General features: G+C 40.9%; 1 protein-coding gene across 1 annotated transcript; it reads left to right on the top strand.

Moving 5' to 3' along the window:
• Window positions 1–1,755: 1,755 nt before the first annotated feature.
• On the top strand, window positions 1,756–20,901 carry nsun5 (NOP2/Sun RNA methyltransferase 5). The gene is made up of 10 exons (XM_048557285.1): window positions 1,756–1,915; window positions 3,389–3,511; window positions 4,379–4,550; window positions 8,680–8,788; window positions 9,642–9,780; window positions 13,653–13,768; window positions 15,088–15,266; window positions 16,531–16,744; window positions 18,879–19,043; window positions 20,181–20,901. Exons 1-10 carry the CDS (start codon window positions 1,823–1,825, stop codon window positions 20,356–20,358), a joined length of 1,488 nt encoding a protein of 495 aa, XP_048413242.1. The 5' UTR covers window positions 1,756–1,822; the 3' UTR covers window positions 20,359–20,901.
• The last annotated feature ends 611 nt before the right edge of the window (window positions 20,902–21,512 follow it).

A 21,512-nucleotide genomic window follows, 5' to 3' on the forward strand; every position in this document is an offset into this window, starting at 1 on the left:
TGGCATTTGGCACATTCAGACTACCGAGTACAGGAATTGGGATGTCATGTTACAACTGTACAAAACATCGGTAAGGCTACATTTGGAGTACTGTGTACAATGCTGGCACCCTGTTACAGGAAGACTGTTATTAAACTGGGAAGGATGCAAAAAGGTTTACAAGGATGTTACCAAGACTGGAGGGTTTGATTTTACTGGTAAGGCTGAGACTTTCTTCCCCTGTAGCACAGGAGGGTGAGGGGTGATCTTATAGAGGTTTATCAAAGCACGAGGGGCATAGATAATGTGAACAGTTGCGGTCTTTTTCCTAGATTAGATTAGACTAGATTCCCTACAGTGTGGAAACAGGCCCTTTGGCCCAAGAAGTCCATACCGTCCCTTGTAGTGTCCCAGGCAGACGCATCCCCCTATAACCCACACGCCCCTGAACACTGTGGGCAATTTAGCATGGCCAATCCACCTAGCCTGCACATCTTTGGACTGTGGGAAGAAACCGGAGCACCCGGAGGAAACCCACACAGACACGGGGAGAGCGTGCAAACTCCACACAGTTGCCTGAGGCTGGAATTGAACCGAGGTCCCTGGCGCTGTGAGGCTGCAGTGCTAACCACTGAGCCACCATGCTGCCCCAAGGGTAGGGGAGTCCAAAACTAGAGGGTATAGATTTAAGGTGAGAAGGGAAAGAGTTAAAAGGAATCTGAGAGGCAACTTTTTCACACTGAGGCTGGTGCGTATATGCCAGAGGAAGTGGTAGAGGTGAGTACAATTACAGTATTTAAAAGGCAATTGGATAGGTACATGGATAGGAAAGGTTTAGAGGGATACCGACCATATACAGGCAAATGGGCCTAGTTGCAGGGATGAGTTGGGCCAAAAAGTGGGTTTCCATGTTGCATGACTCTGTGGAAGGCCAGCCAAGAGTGAGCAGAATAGTTGAGCCGACAGATAACAAAGACATGAATGGGGTGTCAGCAACAATGAGCCCAGACGTGTGAAGCAGTAAGAAGATGAAGGGAAAATGTTTGACAGAGGTTGGTTTCCTTGTGGAATGAAATTCCTGACAAAGTGCTGGATTTGGGCACAGTTAAAACATTTAAAAGACATTTGGATAAGTACATGAATAGGAAAGGTTTGGAGGGACATGGGCCTGGAGCAGGCAGGCAGGATTAGTTTCGTTTGGGATTATGTTCGGCATGGAACGGTTTGTTTCTGTGCTGTGTGACTCTATGGGACCGGAAGCTCATGGTGGGGTGAAATACTGCACCTGTCTGATTTGGTCTTATTCAATGTCAAGGAATGGAAAAGAGTTATTAGTCAGGGAACTACATTTGCAGGGAAGGAAAGGCAATGGTTTTGGTCTTCCTTATACTTCATTGGAAGAAATTTCAGCTCCTCCAGTGCTGGATGTCAGATAAATAGTCTGTTGTTTCAGGAGACAATTGAGGGGAGATGGAGGTGAACACTAATGTAATTCTTTCAGGTGATGTCTGTAGTTGAATTGCCTCCCTTTGTGCTGTACCAGAATATTGCTGCCAGTTTACTGTTTGCGGGGTCAGTGTTCTGGAATTCCCTACAGTCGGACAGTGAGAGCCCCATCTCTCTCCCACACACGCACACAAACAGACAGGGAGGAAATTTTAACTCTTATTTCCTACTGTTACTCATTTCACTTTTAGCTTCATCGCCGTGAAGCGTCCACCAACAGTCGCTTAGCTCCTGCCGTAAAGCGAGCGCAGCTGCTGTTTACGTCCTTGTCGCAAAGGGCAGCGACCTCCGCCCTGTGACCTCTCCCCTCTCCTGCGGGCCCAGGGAGACGGTTACCATGGCTCTCTATGTGAAGGCGGCCGCCGTCCTGGGGCAGCTGGAGGGCAAGCGGGGTTCGGTGAAGACCCTGGTTTATAACAGCGGCCACAAGGTGAGGGTGAGCCGGCCACATGGCCATCGGCCCTGGGGGGACTGACCCGGGCTTGGTGGGGGGTGGTTATCCGTGGGAACGTTCATCTGCGGCTCAGTGCTAGTGTAATGGTGAAAAATAATACATGAAGCTCACGTTCATGCTCAATCCATCCCCATCAGAGAGGGAGAGAGACTGTGAGCCCCATATGGATGGCAGGACCTGGTCACGTTTGAGCAGTGATAATGGGAACTGCAGATGCTGGAGAATCCAAGATAATAAAATGTGAGGCTGGATGAACACAGCAGGCCCAGCAGCATCTCAGGAGCACAAAAGCTGACGCTTCGGGCCTAGACCCTTCATCAGCTAGACCCTTCGTCAGCTTTTGTGCTCCTGAGATGCTGCTGGGCCTGCTGTGTTCATCCAGCCTCACATTTTATCATGTTTGAACAGAGTTTGGGGCAATGGGTAGCCAATAGACTCACACAGATGGCGAAAAGAAATGTTTGGGTAGGGGCTTTTATCTCCTGAACTTGTCAAGGGACAGTGCCTGGGAAGAGCATCTGGGGAAAGGATAAGGGAAAAGTGAATAAAGATAGCCCTGAAACAGCCCTGAGATAACAAGGTGTAGAGCTGGGCGAACACAACAGGCCAAGCAGCATTATAGGAGCAGGAAAGCTTGGCATTTTGGGCCTAGACCCTTCTGGGGGCCGGAGGGAAAGATGTGGAGGATGGAAAACAAGGATGAGCTGACAGACCAGGTTGGTATAGCTTGTTGCCAATTTTGTGCCCCTCTAGTTAGGGGTACAAAGAGTGCTCACAACACCCAGTCACCATCCTCCTTGCAGATTGTGGAGTTTAGAGTGAACCTGAGATCCTCCGTGTTTCAACACTTTGTCATCACACCAGGCTCTGGACACTGCTATTAAGAAAGGGACAGTAATTTTGTATAAAGATGTAATAGTACAGAATGAGATTGACCCACCTTTCTACCTTTTCAGCTTAGTTCCACAGTTTTTCTCTTCAAGAATTTATTCAATCCCTTTGCAGTAAGAACATGACACTATATTACAGTTGGAAATCTGAACATGCTGCAGTACTGCTGTTTTTCAATTGGTATAATGTGGATGATTTTGAAATGATATTATTCTGTGTTATATCTAACTCCGGTGCATTTATTGCTATACCCTTGTCCAGTAATGTAATGTGAAATGAGTAGGCTAACAGTCTAAGAGACTTTTCCCAAATTTCTGATGTGTTAAGCCTCCAATCCCTGGTAGATGATGAGATGATGGGTTTCCCATTTTTACATGAGAAACCTGAAAATGAGTCTCCCTGGTCCCAATAAATGGTTTTTTGTTGGCATCTGCTAGCACTCTTGACACTGCTTTACATTATAACAAACAGTCATAGACCAAGAGAACTTGGCAGTAGAAAAAAAATAGGTGGAATGAATTGGACAGAAAATGGTCACTGTTTTTCCCTGCTTTTCAGAACATTAAGCAGCTGTTTGCGCTGGTGTGTGAAACACTGAAGTACACGTCTGTGTTGAATGAAATTATTGGCACAACAGATCTACTGAAGAAGGAGAAGAAATTGCAGATGAATGTTGCCAAGGTATGATCATTCTTCTAGCTAAGTTGACGTGTGCTTTCAGGGTCACTTACTCCATCAGATGTCCCCTTTTTACTATTGCCTACCTGGATATTTTTCTCATGTTAAATGTATGAAGCAAGAATGTTTGCCTTTGTGTAGGCTTCTCAGTTTCTTCAAGGCAATAATCTGCAGCAATATTTGGCATTGACTGGCTCTGATCACATTCTTTCCTAGGTAACAACATAAAAATGTGTCCTCTTCAATGCATGCAAGGGTTGTGGCTTTTCTGTTTTATGTGCTGGGGCAAGTAGGACCTCTTGGGTGTTGTAAAGAAAACGGTTATTAAATGGTCAAAACTATTTGCATTATAATTTGAAGCTAGATGTTTGTACAGCGTAGTTTTTGGCCAGTCTTCCTGTTTGGGATGTTATTTTGTTTATAAGTAAATGCCACAGTAGGCTAGTGATGTGGGTTTTCTGCTATGTGATTTAACAGGAATATGAGGTAGGCAACCTTTGTATTCCCCATTGGTGTTTAATAGGGATCTACAGCAAAGATTGAAGGTTTAGATTTGTTAAAGTCTTGTGTACTTTGGGAAGTCCAAATCGATTTATTAGTGCAAATTGTCTACCGAAGGGGGAAGAAGGAACTTACCCAATTGCCCGATGATCAAAGGGAAGTCAGCAAAATACTGGGAAGTATTTTCACAGTTTGGGAGAATGGGTTTGAGTCAGAAATAAGCCTTGATCATAAGCAACTGGAGGAGGAACATGTGCAGAGTGATGTATCTGAAGTTTTGCATGTTGTTCTGCTTGTATGAAAATTATGCAAATACAATAATTGATTTAGAAGTTCTTTAAAAAGGATACTTTGACTTTTGAAATTCAGGTACTGGTATATGACCTCCTGTTTGGGAAGGGCTTGAAGTGTGGTGGCAGCTGGAAAGCACTGATCATGAAACATCGTTCCCAATTAAAATCAGCACTTGCAAGACTGAAGGTGAAGAGGAAAGTCAGCCGCAATGAGGATCTTATCGAAACAAAAGCTTCCAGTATGGAAGGTATGGCTCCTTCTGGCGCACGGAGGGAAACATTATAAGAAACTACTTACTTGTGTTTATCACATCTTATCATTTTGTTCAGAATATCCTGTAACATTTCACAGCTACTTAATGATTTTTAAAGTATAGTCTGTGCAATTTTGTATGAGAATGTATCATATTTGGCCCAACCAGTCATTTCATTTAGAATGGGAGTCCAGAAAGAATGAATGAAGTGTATGACTGGTTAACCAATCTTTCCTGGTGTTGGTTGAGAGAACAAATATCAGCAGCACATCAGGGCATTATTTTCTCCTCTTCAAATGCTATCAATGGATCTTGAAACATCCACTTCCTACGGGTTGGCAGGACTCAGTTTAATCAGTCCCTCAGAACTATTCTGATTACACTCCATGTTTGGCATGGACTAAAACCTACAACCAAGAACAATAACCACCTGTATTTATTATCATGGCTTTAATGTAATAAAATGTCCCAAAGTGCATCTTAAACAGAATACAGTACTGAGCAACATAAGGAATTATTCAGGGAGAAGACCAAAACACTTGGTCAGAATGTCAGATAACAAGGTGTAGAGCTGGATGAACACAGCAGGCCAAACAGCATCATAGAAGCAGGAAAGCTGATGTTTCGGGTGATGGGTCTAGGCCCGAAACATCAGCCTTCTGCTCCTCTGCTGCATGGCCTGCTGTGTTCATCCAGCTCTACACCTTGTTATCTCGGATTCTCGAGCATCTGCAGTCCCTGTTAACCCTGGTCAGAATGTCAGGTTTTTAAGGAGTGTTTTTAAAAAAAGAAAGTGATGTAGAGAGTTTGTAGGAATTCAAGAACTTGGGGCTAAGGCAGCTTGACCACCAGAGAGAGGGTGATTAAAATCAAAGATGCTTAAGAATAGGAAAATTATTATGAGATATCTGCTTGATATGTATGGTGTAAACAATGACCATTTGGCCCAACCAGGCCATGCTGGTGTTTATGTTCCACTTGAGTCTCCTCACATCTTTCCTCACCTAAATCTTCAAAGTAACCCTTTATTTTCTCTGCTTCACACACTGTTCTGTTTTCCTTTTAAATGCATCTATATGATTCACTTCAACAACAGCCAATGGTAATGAGTTCTAATGTTTTTTGCAGTCTTTCAGTAAAGAAGTTTCTTCTCAATTCACTCATAGTGATAACCTCTAGTTATACTCTTCCCCACATTCTCTCTGTATTTGCTCAATCAAAACTTCTGAGGCCAGCCCCTCAGCCTCTGTAGAAGTTAGAATGCTACTTCATGAGCCCAAATTTACACTGAATTGTCCCAAGATACTGATGAGAAGCAAACATTATCTGAAATATCTGCTGTCTTTCAATTATGCCACCTTGACTATTCCAGATTTTAATTGCTCAATTATTGGTGGCCATTGCCATTAATTTCCTGGACCCTAAGTTTTGGCATACCCTTATAAATCTCTGCCTCTCTCTCTGTCTCTCTTTAAGTCTCTCCTTACAATCACCTGATCTAATATCTCTTTGTTGGGCTCAGTGTCAGTCTTCTGACTGATAATCTTTTATGAAATGCAATGCCCTGGAAACGAAGAAAGGCATTGTATAACTGCAAGTAGTTGTTGAAAGACTTTTTCCTGTGCAAGTCTGCATATCTTATCTAAAGCTGAGTAAGATGTGGAACAAGGTTGCAGTTGTGGAATCAGTCTAGTAAGCCTTTTCTGCACTCTGTATAGCCAGAACATCATTCCTCAGGTGAGGAGACCAGAACTGCATACAATATTCCAGGTGTGGTCTCACCATGGCCCTTTATATTGGCAACAAGACATCCCTGATCCTGCACTCGAACACTCTTGCTGTGAAGGCCGATGTACCATTTGCCTTCTTTACCATCTGCTACACCTGCATTCTTACCTTGAGGCAACTGGTGTACAAAGATGTCCAGGTCTCATTGCATGTTACCTTCTCTCAAGTTAAAGCCATTTGGATACTAATCTGCCTTTCTGTTTTGCTACCGAACATTTATCCACATTGAACTGCTCGCTCACTCAGCTTGTCCAAATCATACTGAAGCATCTAGTCATACTCCTCATAGTTGACTTGCCCACCCAGCTTTGTGACATCTGCAGATTTGGAGATACTATGTTTAGTTCTCTTATCCAAATCATTAATATATATTGTGAATAGCTGAGATCACTAATCCTTGTGGTAACCCCACTAAGTCACTGCCTGCCATCTAGTAAAAGACCCATCTGTTCCTATCTCTTTGTTTCCTCTTTGCCAACTAGTTTTCTGTCTATTTCAATACTACCCTCAATCCCATGCACTTTAATTTTACATGCTAATCTCTTATGTGGAACTTTGGTGCCTTTTCAAAGTCCAAATAAATTACATCCACTGACTTCCTACATCAGCTCAACTAGTTACAACCTCAAAGAATTCCAGTAGATTTGTGAAACACCTATTTCCCTTTAATAAATCCAAGTTGACTCTGTCCAATCCTGCCACTGTTTTCCAAATGTTCAATTGTTAAATCTTTATTGTGGACACTAGTACTGTCCCCACTGCTGATATCAGGCTGACTGGGCTATAATTCCTAGTTTCTCTCTGCCTTCCTCCTTAAACATTAGCTACCTTCCAATCTGTAGGATCTGTTTCAGACTCAAAAGAATAAACAAAAAGGCAAGAATTTAGCCTTCCACAGGATGTCCTTGAAAATGGGATACATGAAAAAATAATTGCAATTAATAGTCCAAATTCATGTCTTTTAGTGAGAACTTTATTTAATGTAACCACACTTCATAAAACTCTCATCCTTTGGTTACTAGCTCCCCGTATTTATACAACTAATCTGTGCCTTAATTCGTTCCTTAATTAATATATTTGTCACCTTTCCTTCATTCCATTAAATCTCATGCATCCCTTCAGACTTTATTTTGTGATCGGATTCTCTTCGTGTTTCTCTTTTAAATAAAATATACAAATTAGAATAATGACAACTGACAAAAGCTACAAGATGACATCATATTCCCATTCTTCTCTTTTGCACATGAAGGAACCAAGCCTCCTTTTTGTACTAGGTTCAACAGTTCCTGAGAGCTTGCTCCTTTTTTTGTAAAACAGTCAAATTGCTGACTGCTGCAATCTGGAGATTTTTCTGTTCTGCAGCATCCGTTTTAAAATTGCAAATGGGTCCTTAGTACTTTCTCACTCACATATTTCACAGAATGATAATAAGCCACTGTGGCTTATTATCAATGTAAGCATTCAATGGGAATTGCTGCTGAATTCCTTTTTAAATTTATTCCAATATTTTTGAAGAAAAACACCATGTCTACCACTTCACTAACCGTGACTTTTTTTTTGCTATAAGTGTACTTTTTAAAAATCAGTCTTCTGATCTTTTTAGCTTCCCAAGCTATAAGATAGCATTTACCTCCCTTTCCCACAAAAATATTATAACTCCTCCCACCCCCGCCAACACCTGGAAACCTACCATGGAGATTTTCGTAAGAAGAATTGCCAAAAGCAACAAATTTCAGTTTCATATACCTGGCGTCTCACGGTGATGGAAACTTTAAAAGACAGTGCTGTATTTTTATTTTTTCAATGTTTTGTTCGCCTGAAAAATATCTTTCACCTTGGGATTTTTTTTGGTCTTGCATTCAACTAATAACTTAAAACTGGCATCAGGCCTTGTTTGAATGCTCAACAATTTAGCTGTTCATTTTGACTTTGCAATTCTTCCTTTTCAGTTTTGAAAACCTTCTTGTTAGATCATACTTTGAAAATCCTTCAATGTACTGCATGAGCTGCTTTGTGCCACCACTTGAGCTCCAATCTGGGAAATCCCCAGTAAAAAGCACTGTCATAAGTAGCACATCGCTGCACAGCAATAGAGAAATGGTTAAAATTCTTAACGGGTTACATCAAGGTCCATTATGTATACACACACACCCCTCACTGACAGTGCATTCCCCTTTTGTTCCCTCCAAATGGCTTCACATTTAGCATTGGGGTCTTCAACTGTCGTAAAGCTGCAGCCTTTTTGCCTAGATTGCTTACCGTCTTGCACTGTGCTCCATGTTGTGTTGGTACATGTTCATATTGGCTGCTGCTATTGTGTGATCTTTCTTCCCAGCTTGCCAGCTGCCTCGCTACGTCCGAGTGAATTTACTGAAGAGCAACACTGAGGATGTGATTGACTACTTCAAACGTGAGGGTTACACTTACCTGGGGCAGGCTACCAGGTATGCTGGATCTGTTACACCAGTGCCAAGCATGAAATTATTTCAGAGTGTTTTATGCAGAATGCAGCAAGCTGTCAGAATAAGAGAAATAAGAAATAATGCATAATCAGCATCATTTACTGGTCTGGGTAGAGAAGAATGAAGGAGATTGGGAATGATAGAACTATCACTCAGAGGGACTGGGGTAGCAGGACTACAGCACTGAGCTCAGGGGTCTTGTGCTCCGCTGATTTGACAATATAGGTCACCATTCCAATTTTTTGGTGATTTATTGTCTGTAGTGATTTGTCAGTATAGGGTCTATCATTCCCAATCTCCTCCATTCTTTAATTAAGGTCTTTCCTGTATCTCATTCCTGCTATTTTGGACATGAATACCCACCTTTCTAGTATAATGATCAGATGACCATTTGCTCTTGTGTATTTAAACACAGTGCTGATCCCTGGGACATTCTATCCAATGCAGACTCCTGTAACTAGTACCCACTACACTCTCTGGTCATTAGTTTTTTTTTTCTTTAGTCACTACTCAAGTTTGCCTAAGATGTTCATGTTCAGCAGCTCTTCATCTGGAACTTTGCTGTAGACTTACTGAGGGTTTAGGTACAAGACTTGATGAGCTTCTCTTTGGTTACTTGTGATGTGACTTGCTGAAAAGATTCTTTAATACAGTACCTTTATGTCCCTTGTGAATCTATTAATTAGATTAATTTGATATGTTTTATTTATCCAAGTTTGTTTCAAGTCATCAAGTTTCAATTTTTGCCAATTATTTATGAAAAACTAACAGGTATTTACTTAGATTTATGTCCAATGTTTTGAGTGTCTTCGCACCTAAACTCTCTTTCTCACAGTATAGCTGATCTGAGGCAGCTTGATCAGAAACAATTCATCAGTGACCTTCACCTCTCAGAATTGCTGGTTTTTCATTCAAAGATAAATCTTCATGAACATTTCTTGTACACTGCTGGGCATATCATTCTGCAGGATAAGGTAAGCAGGACCATATTTGATCAGTATGCCATTTGGTGGATTTTGGACAATTGGTGACCACAAGAGTTTTCACAGCCTGAGGTTTTATCCAAGGGATTTTGTATTTTGAATGGTCAAAGGAGATGAATTATAACTGTTAAGCAAAAGGTAATTATTGTGGTGAAAGGTGGCAGTGAAGATCGAAGAATATTCTGCAGTTTTGCACCAGAACTTTGGGGATTGAGGAGTTAATTTAAATGTTTCCTCAAGATTAAATGGTACAGCATGAGTGGACCTCCTGAATTTGTCACAGTAAGTTCTGGGAGGAGTTGTACCGGCACACGGACTTCCTTGATGTTTTGTTAAATGGTTAGCTATCTGCACGTGAGCTGGCCTGACAGGAAAGGTGATGTGTAAAGCTTTGTTATTGGTATTTTGCAAAGGTCGATTTTGGCAGTTCTTGTGTTGCTAATGGCATAATGTTGCAAAGTTGACAGCATGTTCAAGATGCATTAATGCTGTTTATAGGAGCGGCAGTAGTTCTTTTAGCCCTTTGAGTTTTGATCAGTTAAATCATAGCATTTTTATGTATTATCTCCATGTTTCTTCAAGTCATTAATCTCCAGAAATCCATTGATTTGTCTTGAACACGCTGACAGAAAATTCCAGAGATTCTTTCACCTTTGGATGAAGACCTTCTTCCTCATCTCAGTCTGAAATGGTCGATCCCTTTTCTAGAGTCATGAGCCTGGAGAAGCATTGCATCTACATCCAACCTGTTGTGCCCTGTCAGAATTTTGCAAATCTCAATGCGATCACCTTTTCTTCTTAAACTCTAGAGAATACAAATCCAGTTTCCTCAATCCCTCCTTGAAGACAACCTAACCGTCGCAAGTACTAATCTGGTCAACTCTGGTCATGTTACTCGATGCCACATATATCCTTCCTTATATAAGAGGATCAAACTGCAGAGTATTTCACATTGTCTCACCAAGGCAATTGCAACAAGGCACTTTTTTTTTCTGAACTCAAATCACCTGTCAGTGAAGGCCCATCGACTATTTAACAGAAACAGACACTTCAGTCCAGCTAATCCATGCTGACCATAAACTAAACTGCCAGCTGCCTGCGCTTGGACTATATCCCTCCAAACATTTCCTATACATGTGTTTATCTAAATGTCTTTTGAATGTTTTCACTGTATCCACATCCAGCATTTTCTCTGGAAGTTCATTCCGCACACAAACCACTACCTGTATTAAAAAAAAAGCCTCATGTCTTTTTTATATCTATCTCCTGTCATCTTAAAAATATGCCCCCTAGTCTTCAAATTCCCCATCCTAGGGAAAAGACACCTATCATTCACCTTATCTGCGCCCCTCATAATTTTGTAAACCTCTATAAGATCAGCCCTCAACTTCCTATGCTCCAGTGAATAAAGTCCCAGCCTATCCAGCCTCTCTTTATTACTCAAACCCTCCATTTCTGATAACATCCTGGCAAATCCCTTCTGAACCCTCTCCAGTTTAATAATATCCTTCCTATAGCAGGGTGACCAAAACTGGATGCAGTACTCCAGAAGAGGCTCACCAACATTCTGTGCAACCTCAACATAACATCCCAACTCCCATGTTCAGAGGTCTGAACAATGAAGGCAAGCGTGCTTAATGCCCTCTTAACCACCTCTGTGATGCAAACTTCAAGGAATTATGCACCTGAACCCAGGACTCTCTGTTCTACAATATTGACTAAGGCCCTACTTTTAATTGTATAAGTCTTGTCTTTGTTTGTTTTACCAAATGTAATACCTCACATTTATCCAAATTAAACTCCATTTGCCGCTCTTCAGCCCACTGACCTAATTGATCAAGATCTCTTTGTAATCTTAGATAACCTTTTCACTGTCCACCAGTGTAGGTTTTATCTGCAAACTTAATAGCTATGCTTTCTTTAATGACAGACAAAAGTAGGCCCAGCACCAATCCCTGTGGAACACCGCTGGTTACAGATTTCCAGTCCCAAAAAAAACGCTACCGTCACTCTGTCTCCTGTCATTAAGCCAATTTTGCATCCAGTTGGAAATTCTTCCTGAATCCCATGTGATCTAACTGATCTATTATGTGGAACCTTGTCAAAAACTTTACTAAAGTCCAAGTAAACAGTGTCTACCACTCTGCCTTTGTCAGCCTCCTTGATTACTTTCTCAAAAAAGTCAATCCAGTTTGTGAGACACTGTTTCTCTTGCATAAAACCATGCTGACTATCCCTAATCATTCCTTGCCTTTCCAAATGCACATAAATCCTATCTATCAGAATCATTTTCACCAACTTACCCACTACTAAAGTTAGATACAGGTCAGTAATTCCCAGGCTTCTCCTTGCATCCCTTCATAAGCCAAAGCACAACATTAGCCACTGTCTTAAGTCATTTGGAAATTCACTTATTTATAGGTGATACAAATATTTTTGCAAGGGGCCCCGTAATTTCCTCCCTAACCTCCCACAAAGTCCTGGGATACACTAGATCAGGTTTTGGCGATTTATCCATCATTATAATCTCTAAGATCTCTAGCACTTCCTCTTCTGTAATGTGAACTGTTTTTCAAAACATCAGCATTTATTTCCCTGAGTTCCCTAGCATCCATTTTTTTTATCCACAGTAAAAACTGTTGCAAAATATTAATTTAATATCACTCCCATCTCCTGATATTTAACACAGACAACCTGTTTGATCTTTCTGGCACCCTACCCGTCCCCCCCTCTTGTTTTTATCTCGCTAATTTCTTGCAGCATGTTTTAGTGATCCTCGGACAAGGACACCTAGGTCCCTTTAATCACCTGCAGTTCTCAACCTCTCACCATTTAATACGTATTCTGCTTTCCTGTTGTTTTTCTACCAAACTGGATAGCCTTCACACTTGTGTACATCCTATTCCATTGACCATGTTCTTGGATTATCCATGTATCTTCCTCATTAATAGTATTCTCATCTGGTTTTGTGTCATCAGCAATTTGTCTGATAGCCAATTCTAAATCTGTAATAGTACATTATCTCTAATCCTTTGTGTTACTAAGTTTCTGTGCACAATCTTATCAAAAGTCTTCTGGAAATGGAAGTGCACAACATCTACTGATTCTCCTTTATCAATGCGATGAGTAATATCCTCAAAAACTACAACAGCTTCATCAAACATGGTATCCCTTCCCTTCTGTTCCAAATATGAAGTCCCAGAACTTCTGAAGAAGGGTCACTGGTCCCAAAACATTAGCTCTTGTTTTCTGTCCACAGATGCTGCCAAACCTGAGTTTCTCTAGGAATTTCTGTTTTTGTTTCCTATCTCGAGTATCTGCAGTTCTTTTGTTTTTATATGTCAACTTAAACTGCCTGTTTATTACCCTATTACCCATGTAAAATGCATTTCCCAATTTCCTGATTTGTTCCATGTCCATTATTTCCACTTCTGTTTTGTGGCAGCAAAACAAACCCATCAGCTGTTTGTTGCCTATTGCTGTTTCTTAGTTCCACTCAAACAGATTCTATATTTTAACCCTTTAGTTCTTCACCCTGTGGCCACATCTCTGCAATGATAATTAAACCATACCAATTTGCTCCAATTTGTGCCTTTAAATCATCGGCTTTTTTGGAAATGCTACGTGTATTTGGATGTAATACCTTTAATGTGAACAGTATTCTCCGTTCTGATCCTATTTGATGCTTGCCTTTGATTCATTCATGGTCGGTTTGAGTCTGTATCAGCTTTAGTTTCTCTGAGACGCTTTTGCTGTGGTATGGCGCATGCCTGGTGAATGAATCATTCACTGTAGTCAGGTTTCCTGGGCAGATTTGACTCATGTATAATGAACGTCTCAATTTCCTCTTCCCTTCTTTCCAGGCCAGTTGTCTACCAGCACACTTCTTGAACCCTCCAGTAGGTTCTCATGTGATTGATGCATGTGCAGCTCCTGGGAACAAGACAAGCCACCTTGCTGCTATTCTCTGTAATAAAGGGTAAGTCCTGGCCTTGCTGCATGTGTCAAAGGAAAAGGTGGATACTTGGGGGAAAGTGATTCATTTTGCAGAAAGAAACTTCCTGCTCCCATTAGGTGGCTTTGGAACAGAAACACTTCTGTTATAATGCACTACTATTTAAAGCAATCTCATTTTAAACTGAAACTCTGCAGCTAGCAATGACATTCCAATGTTGAGAATATCACTGGAACAATCACTGCTGGGATGAGGGGCAGCCTGGATTGTACTGTGAAAGCATCATGGGGAATGACAATTCAGGACAAACGTGGAAACTCGTTTCAACTGTGGAGAGAGAGGGAGAGGGAGAGAGAAAAACATTGGGTTTATGGGATTTGGTGTAACTTTTAATACTGTGCCTATGCAATTTGCATGAAAGGAGCAAATAGAAAATATGCATGAAATATAAGGTTGATGACCCATAAATATGTACAACATTGGAGGCCAGTTGGATCATTGTACTTATGCTGGCTATTCCAATCCAAAAGCTCCAACTTATTCTTAGCTTAAAATATTTATCCAGTATTCACTTAGACACTGCTTTAATCACTTGTTATTTCCCAACAATCCTGATATAAAGATATTTCTCTTAGCCTCTCTCCTGCCTCTGTCGTTAGCAATTTTAAATTGAGTGCCAGTTGATACTGAAAACTACACACTGCATTCTACCTGCAGTCTAAACACCGCCTGCTGCAAACTTATCACTGCGGCTTTACTTTCATATTCTATGTCTTATTTAAAAACCCAAAATACCATTGGCCTGTTCTATCTTACCTACACTTTGAAGGGAATGGTTGAATTTTTTTTAAAAAACCAGCTCATGAATGTTACAATTTTTATCTATTACACGTATTCGCTTGTACAGTACTTGCACCAGGGAATCTTTTAATTGTGTAGGGTCCACAGCCCTCTCGCATTGACCACCTCTAGTCTGTGTCTGTATTCCCTATATCTCACCCATAAGGTTTTCTGGCTTTTTCGGCATTTATCTTTTCAACGGTTCCTTCCTTCTCAGTCCTTCCCTTCCATCTGATTTGATTTTCCACTCCACGCCACATAGGAAGCTGCAGTGGGGAAAAGACTGAGGCGGTTTCTAATTGAAACAACGAAGTGGGGGGGGAGCAGGTAATGTGACACCATAAACAAGGGCGAGGGAGACTCAACTTGGTAAATTCCTTATGAAATAGACCATTTAGATGTGTGTCAGTAACAGTCTGGGCTACAAACTGTGTCCTATTGTATGTCTTCACTTGTTTTGTCTGTTTTGGAAATACCAATGATGACTGCTTTCATCTTTTAAGGAAACTCTTTGCCTTTGATCTTGACACCAAACGTTTGGCTACAATGGGCACTCTGCTGTTGAGGGCTGGAGTAACATGCCATGAACTGGCCAATCAGGACTTCATGCTTGTGGATCCCAGCGACTCCAAGTACCAGGATGTGAAATATATTCTAGTGGACCCATCATGCAGTGGTTCTGGTGAGGAGACTCTCCTTTATTATTGGCTGACTGCGAGGATGGTGGTTTTGTATCCTGAGAGAGAGGTGCTCCAGAAAGGGGAGGAGGGAAGACTTGATGCGATTAAATTTTTGGATTTTGTTGTGCTGCACTTGAAGATGGGCTTGGAGGGCTTTTTTTTTAATAATTTACCCTTCTCTATCTCAGTCGTCTAGATTACAGTAACCTAGTTGAGAACTGAAAGGGATATATTCTAAAAGGTCTGGTGCTATTCCTGTCTGTAAATGATTCTCCACAATTACTGAGCTGTCGCTTTTGGACCGTGTGCTTCAAAGTGGGCCCAGGTTTGTAAACTGTTGGAGGACTGGGAAAATATCGCCTTAGATCACAGCTTTGCGGCTTCAAAAACTAAGAAGCAGATGGATAAATTTGTATTTTCGTAAAACTGAAAGATTTCACGCTGCTTGCATTATGAATCATAGCAGGAATAGGCCCTTGGGCCCTGCACCACCATTCAGTGTGATCATGGCTAATCATCCAGTACACTCCCTTGTTCCAATTTCTCCCTATACTTTTTGATTCTTTTTAGCTCCTAGAACTATACTGCACTCCTTGAAAACATGTAATGTTTTGGCCTCAACTGCATTCTATGCCCGGAGGATTCCACAGGCTCACCATTCTCTGGGTGAAGATACTTCCCCTCACCTCAGTCCTAAATGGCCAAGCTCTTAAGACTGTGAGGCCCAAACTGTGAAGCATTCTTCAAAGGGAGAGTTTGAAACAATACAGGGATGGAAAAAGCAAGACCAAAGAACTGTTTTGTGCACTGAGTCCTTGAGATGTTTGAGGGACAAGAAGAGAGTTAACACCCCAGCTTCCTCCACCCTTTGACATTCCCCTACTAGGAAAATATTTGATGAGTGGTAGAATTGAGCTGGAGATCTGAGAAGAAAACTGGCAAAAGTAGTTTATCACTCTTTTTTAGTAAAAACAAAACAGCAGGTGCTGGACATCTGAAACTAAAACAGAAATTGCTAGAGAAGCTCCATAGGTCTGAGAGCATGTGTACAGAGAACAACTGAGTTAACCTTTTGAGTTCAGTGACCCAAATCAGAACTGTTGGTAGTAGAATATTTTCTATAAGCATTAATCTCTGAAATATTGATCTCTTAAACAGCTGCACAACCTGAGGAACACTGTTTTACCCAATGCACTCTGAATAGCTTTGTTGTCAAGACTTAATTTTATCCCCAAGCTCTTCATCATTTTTTTTCTCTAAAACAAGGAATTGTAAGCCGCTTGAACCAGCTCACAGATGATGAGGAGTCATCGTCTAAACAACGCCTGCAGGCACTTGCGAGTTTCCAGTGCAAAGCCCTCGGCCATGCCTTGCGCTTCCCAAACGTGGAGCGGGTCATTTATTCAACATGTTCAATTCATCATGAAGAGAATGAGGATGTTGTCAAGGAGATACTACAGCAACACAGCAACCGAATCAGGTAGACACCCCGTGCTCTTCCACGAGAAGTTCAAGGCAGTGACCTTCACTGAGATAATCTCAGGGAAAGGTTAACATCATTTTACAAGCAGTTACATTCTTTGCTCTCGAATGGATCTTTGACGTTCTGAAGTACCTCCTCCATTCTGGAAGATCAGAATTATAAAGTTGAGGACATTTTTGCCAATTTTTCTCTTTCCTCCCATAACCTGGAAAAGACCAGTTACGCTCTGGCCTCTGATTCAGGTAATCACTGGTAGTAAGTGTTATTCGTATGAAAAAGACTAAAGGCTGTGTTTGACCCAAGTCTGATTCTGTCCTTGCTTATGTTAACAGGCACACCTTTTAGCAGGAATCAATGACTGGCAGTCTGGCCCGTTTTTTGGTTTGATTTATTATTGTCATGTGTACCATGATACAGTGAAAAGTATTGCTTTGCATGCTAACCAAATATATCATACCTTACGTAAGTACATCAGGGTAATAGAACAGAATGTAGTGTTACAGCTACAGAGAAACATCAACTCTAATGTGGAAGAGGTTGGGCAGCTTTTATCTTTGTGTTCCTCAGCTGTAACGGCTTCCCTTGCCCCTCTCTTAGATCAGTTGTTTGGCTTTCTTTACCTTAATTCTTTGCACCATTATTGTAGAAACTATTGGACAAGCAGCATGTCAAACATGGTCCTTCTGATAGTTATGTTCACGACTGCACCTTACTGGCTAAGTAGGAGAATCTGATGAATGTAGCATTTTGAGATGATTGAGTGAAATTAATTAAGATTTCAGAGTTTTATGGGGGGGGGGGGAATTTAAGTTTTTTTTAAAATAGATCAGGAACCCAATGTCTGTGACTTCCTGGTTCTAATCCTGAACAATGCAAATTATTGAATGCAAGAATCCCCGTTGGACAGGAGATGAGTTTGATGCCCAGTTAGTAGCATCAGGAAATGGGAACTGCCTGCCTGATGCCAACAGCAAAGGCAGATGGCAGCCATGTTGAAGCGGTTCTGACTTGAGCAGGCAGCTCCTTGACAGGGCGCAGCTGAACCTGCTGCAATGGAAAATCACCATGCTGCAGATTGTTCAGATTCTGCAAGGAAAAACCTTGAAAATTGCAATTCCTTTGATCCTATAGCAGCTTATTAGTGGGCCATTAACTAGCAGTGAGCAAATTCTTTGTGGGCATGACAGAGTTAGAATCTTTGAGATCTACCATTTAACATGGAGATGAAAAGAAATATATTCACTTAATAGATTGTGACTCTTTGGAATTCTCTTCTGCAAAGAGCTGTAAATGTTTCATCATCAGGTATATTCAAGACAGGTCATTTGGGGTTGAAGTGAATTATGGAATCTCGAGAAAATAGCTCATTCTGTACTAAGCTGATCCAATTGTTGACTAAAAGAGAAGGTAGAATCTGTTTTAACGTTGCCTTAAAACCTCTAGTCATTTCTTTGCGCAGCAATTACCTTCTAAATAATGAAAACTGCTTCTAGTTTACACAGTTGCTTTATTGTATCAGAGATACTATGTGGAGATGGCATTGACATAAACCATGATCTTAGTGAATGGTGAAGGAGGGTCAGTTGGCCAACGTTTTATTCTGCTTCTATTTCTTATGAGTGGCAAAATGCTTAAGTTTGAGTAATAGCTGAACTTAAAACATGATTTCAGAAAATTGAACTGTACTTAACAGCAAGTCCATGGTTTGGTTATATATTTTAGTGCAACTTCAGTAACTTAATTGTGTTGGACTAAAAAGTCGGGAGAAACTAGTTCAAGATTCCTGTTTTGCGTTAAGGTGGCTGACCTTAGCCAGGGTTTAGTAATTGACCTCCTAGAAGGAGATCAATGTTCTTATCCATGATTCTAATGGATTGGGGCAACAGAGGATCAGACTTGGCTGCGATTGCTTCCACATTTGAATTATTCATCAACTGTACCCAGGTTCACAGTCAAAAACTGACTATTCCTGAGATGCTTGAAGGCTGCCAATGAGACCAGATTCCAACAAGCATTGGTGCCTGTCTAGCAGAGGAATGTAAGAAGTAGCAAAGTGAGAACAAGCTGCTGCAAATTACTGTGTTTCAGGATTTTTTTTCTGTTTGTGTTCCTGTTTTTTTTCTCCTTATAGGCTGGTCAATCTGATGCCCTCATGGCCATTGCGTGGTCTGGACACATTCCCGGAAGGTCCATGGTGTATCCGCGCGACACCCAGTGACACCTTGACCAATGGGTTTTTTGTTGCCATGTTTGAAAAGCAGCCTGGAGAGAAAGGGTCTGAGCATAGGAGAAAAAGGTACAAACTGCGCACACTCCACAAAAACCTGATTAATCACCAGCTTAAGGGATATTATTCAATGACGGTAGTGTGCTTTCCTAAAAGACATTAGTGATCCCATCTGGTTTAGGTAAGGAAACTACCATCTTTACCTAGTCTGGCTTACATGTGATTCCACACCCACACCAATGGTTGATACTTAACTGCCCTCTGCGCAATAAATACTGCCCTCATCCTCTGAATGAATAAATAAAAAAAAACAAGTTATTGTTTCTGCCTCCAGGGAGTTTGATTCCCACCACCCTCTGGGTAAGAAAAAAATCTTAGCTCATATTTCCTTTAAACCTCCTTCCCCTTACCATGAAGCTATGCCCCCTGGTCAGTGATCCCTCCAGCAAGGGAAAATGTTGCCTCCTGTCTACCCTGTCATTGCTCCTCATCATTTTAAATGTGTCAATCATGTCCATCCTCAGTTTCCTCTGCCCAAACTTTAAAAAAAACAATCCCAGTCTAAGATAGCAAAAACTACAGATGTTGGAGTCAGAGATAGCATAGTGTGGAGCTGGAAGAACGCAGCAGGCCAGGTAGCATCAGAGAAGCAGGAAAATTGACATTTTGGGTCAGGATCCTCCCTCAGAAAAAGGGTCCCAATCTGTATATCAACTTTCCTGCTCCTCTGATGCTACCTTTTGGCCAGGTGTTCCTCCAGCTCCACACTGTGCTATGAGTCTGTCCAGCCTCTCTTCATAACTAAATACTCTTCAGCCCAGGCAATAATATGCATATAAAATGTGAATGATATGGACTTGGAAAATGGGGTAAATATGAAATTTTGTACAAGGCACTGATATGAAACTCAGCGGTGAAAGGAAGTGTAAGAAGTTTGTGAATAGATACAAGTTGCAAGGTAGAGATGAGACGAAAGTGTTGACTAAATGGAAAAATATTTATGAAGAGTTGCAGAGCCCAGAGGAGTTCATCTGTACATTGTCTTTGAAAGTGTCAGTGTCGGGTATGGGAGAGAGAAATACACTGATGCTTTTTAAAAAATGAAATAAAGATGAGCTGAGTCAGGTGCAGAATAGCTGACATTTGTCTGAAACAGTTGATTCGTACTATAATGGAAACTGATGGTACTCTGTATATTATTTTCAGCTCTGCTGAAGGGGTGATATCACTTCCCACAGCTGACCTTACTCCTTCGAGCATAACAGAACAAAAACTTGTGGCTTCTTCACTATTTGCTCAGTCCAGGAAGGCAAAACTGAAAAAGCTGAAGAAACGGAAAGTCAAGTCATTTGTAGCTGGTGTAGAGGAGATGAACGGAATGTAAGGATCTACTGTGGAATACTTTTGGTATAGTCCTCCAATCTGTTGGTGATGATTCTGACAAAGAAACAAAAAGTAAAATAGAATAGATCATCTTTGAATATAAATTAACCCCTTTATATGATATAGACAAAGAATGTCCTCAGGTCAAGTTGGAGTCAACTGATCACCTATGTGTGGTGTTACTATTCCTCTCTCTTCTTTGCCACTTAGTGGATAAAACTGAAGTGTATTTTTCCTCTATTATCTTCAGACTAAAAAGCAAATTGATTTTGACATGGGGATCATCAGCTCTAGGGGTTTATGTCAGAGCTAATTCTCAACATCGTTTGCCTGTTTATATCCCTCAGATGTGGGGGTCATGAAGAAAATGTGTAAAATAACTTGCTCAGTCAGAGCTTTGCTGGAAGTGTCTGCTGTGAGTCTATTTCACAATTAGTTTGTTCTGTGTTGTATATGGTCAGGTAAATTTATAGGTATTCCTTTTGTCAATTTGAACACTGCCATGAAATGTAATTGAAAAATAAAGCATAACTAAGAAGCCAAAGCTAAGCAATTATCTGATTGCATGAATATGCAAACTTGGTATTTCAGGATTTAGTGTCCCTTACAGGAGAAGCAATTCTGAAACACGATGAGAAAAAGTTCTAACACAAAGCAAGAGACCCTATACAATTGATGTTTAGACTTGTTCAGTTCTTAAATGAAAAGCATTTTGTAGCATCTGAAGAAAGGGTGGAGATAAGATAAAATAAAAGGTTGGATGCCATAACTATTTCAGTGAAATGACAGATGATTTAAAGAAATTAAACAGTTAAATCAATGACAGGTAGAGACTTAGGACAGAAAAGTGTGAGGAAACGTATGGAAAAGAAAAGCAGAAAAAACATGATTTGGTAAAGTATAGCTAATTGGGAAGCAGGTTACAGAGCCAAAAAATGAATTATTGGGAAGCTAAGCTGTACTTTTAGGTAAACACTGACAATTATTTGGGATATCTGACACTCAATACACTCCCATCCTCGGGATGCTTCAGATTCTTTAAGTATTCACGGTTGCTTGCCCCAAAGGTATTCTCCGCTCACAAAGAGTACCGTAGGATCAAAAGCCCTTGGTGAAAGATTTCTGCTCATCATTGTCCTGGTTTGTTTTTCTTTC

This window comes from Stegostoma tigrinum, chromosome 27, assembly GCF_030684315.1.
Source record: "Stegostoma tigrinum isolate sSteTig4 chromosome 27, sSteTig4.hap1, whole genome shotgun sequence".
NCBI lineage: Eukaryota > Metazoa > Chordata > Chondrichthyes > Orectolobiformes > Stegostomatidae > Stegostoma > Stegostoma tigrinum.

Bases quoted from the DNA above. Each gene is read 5' to 3' on its own strand.
- nsun5 (XM_048557285.1), top strand. From the start codon at position 1,823: ATGGCTCTCTATGTGAAGGCGGCCGCCGTCCTGGGGCAGCTGGAGGGC. The intron at 15,267-16,530 runs GTGAGGAGACTC...CTCTAAAACAAG, and splicing joins CCCATCATGCAGTGGTTCTG to GAATTGTAAGCCGCTTGAAC. The intron at 16,745-18,878 runs GTAGACACCCCG...TTCTCCTTATAG, and splicing joins CAACACAGCAACCGAATCAG to GCTGGTCAATCTGATGCCCT.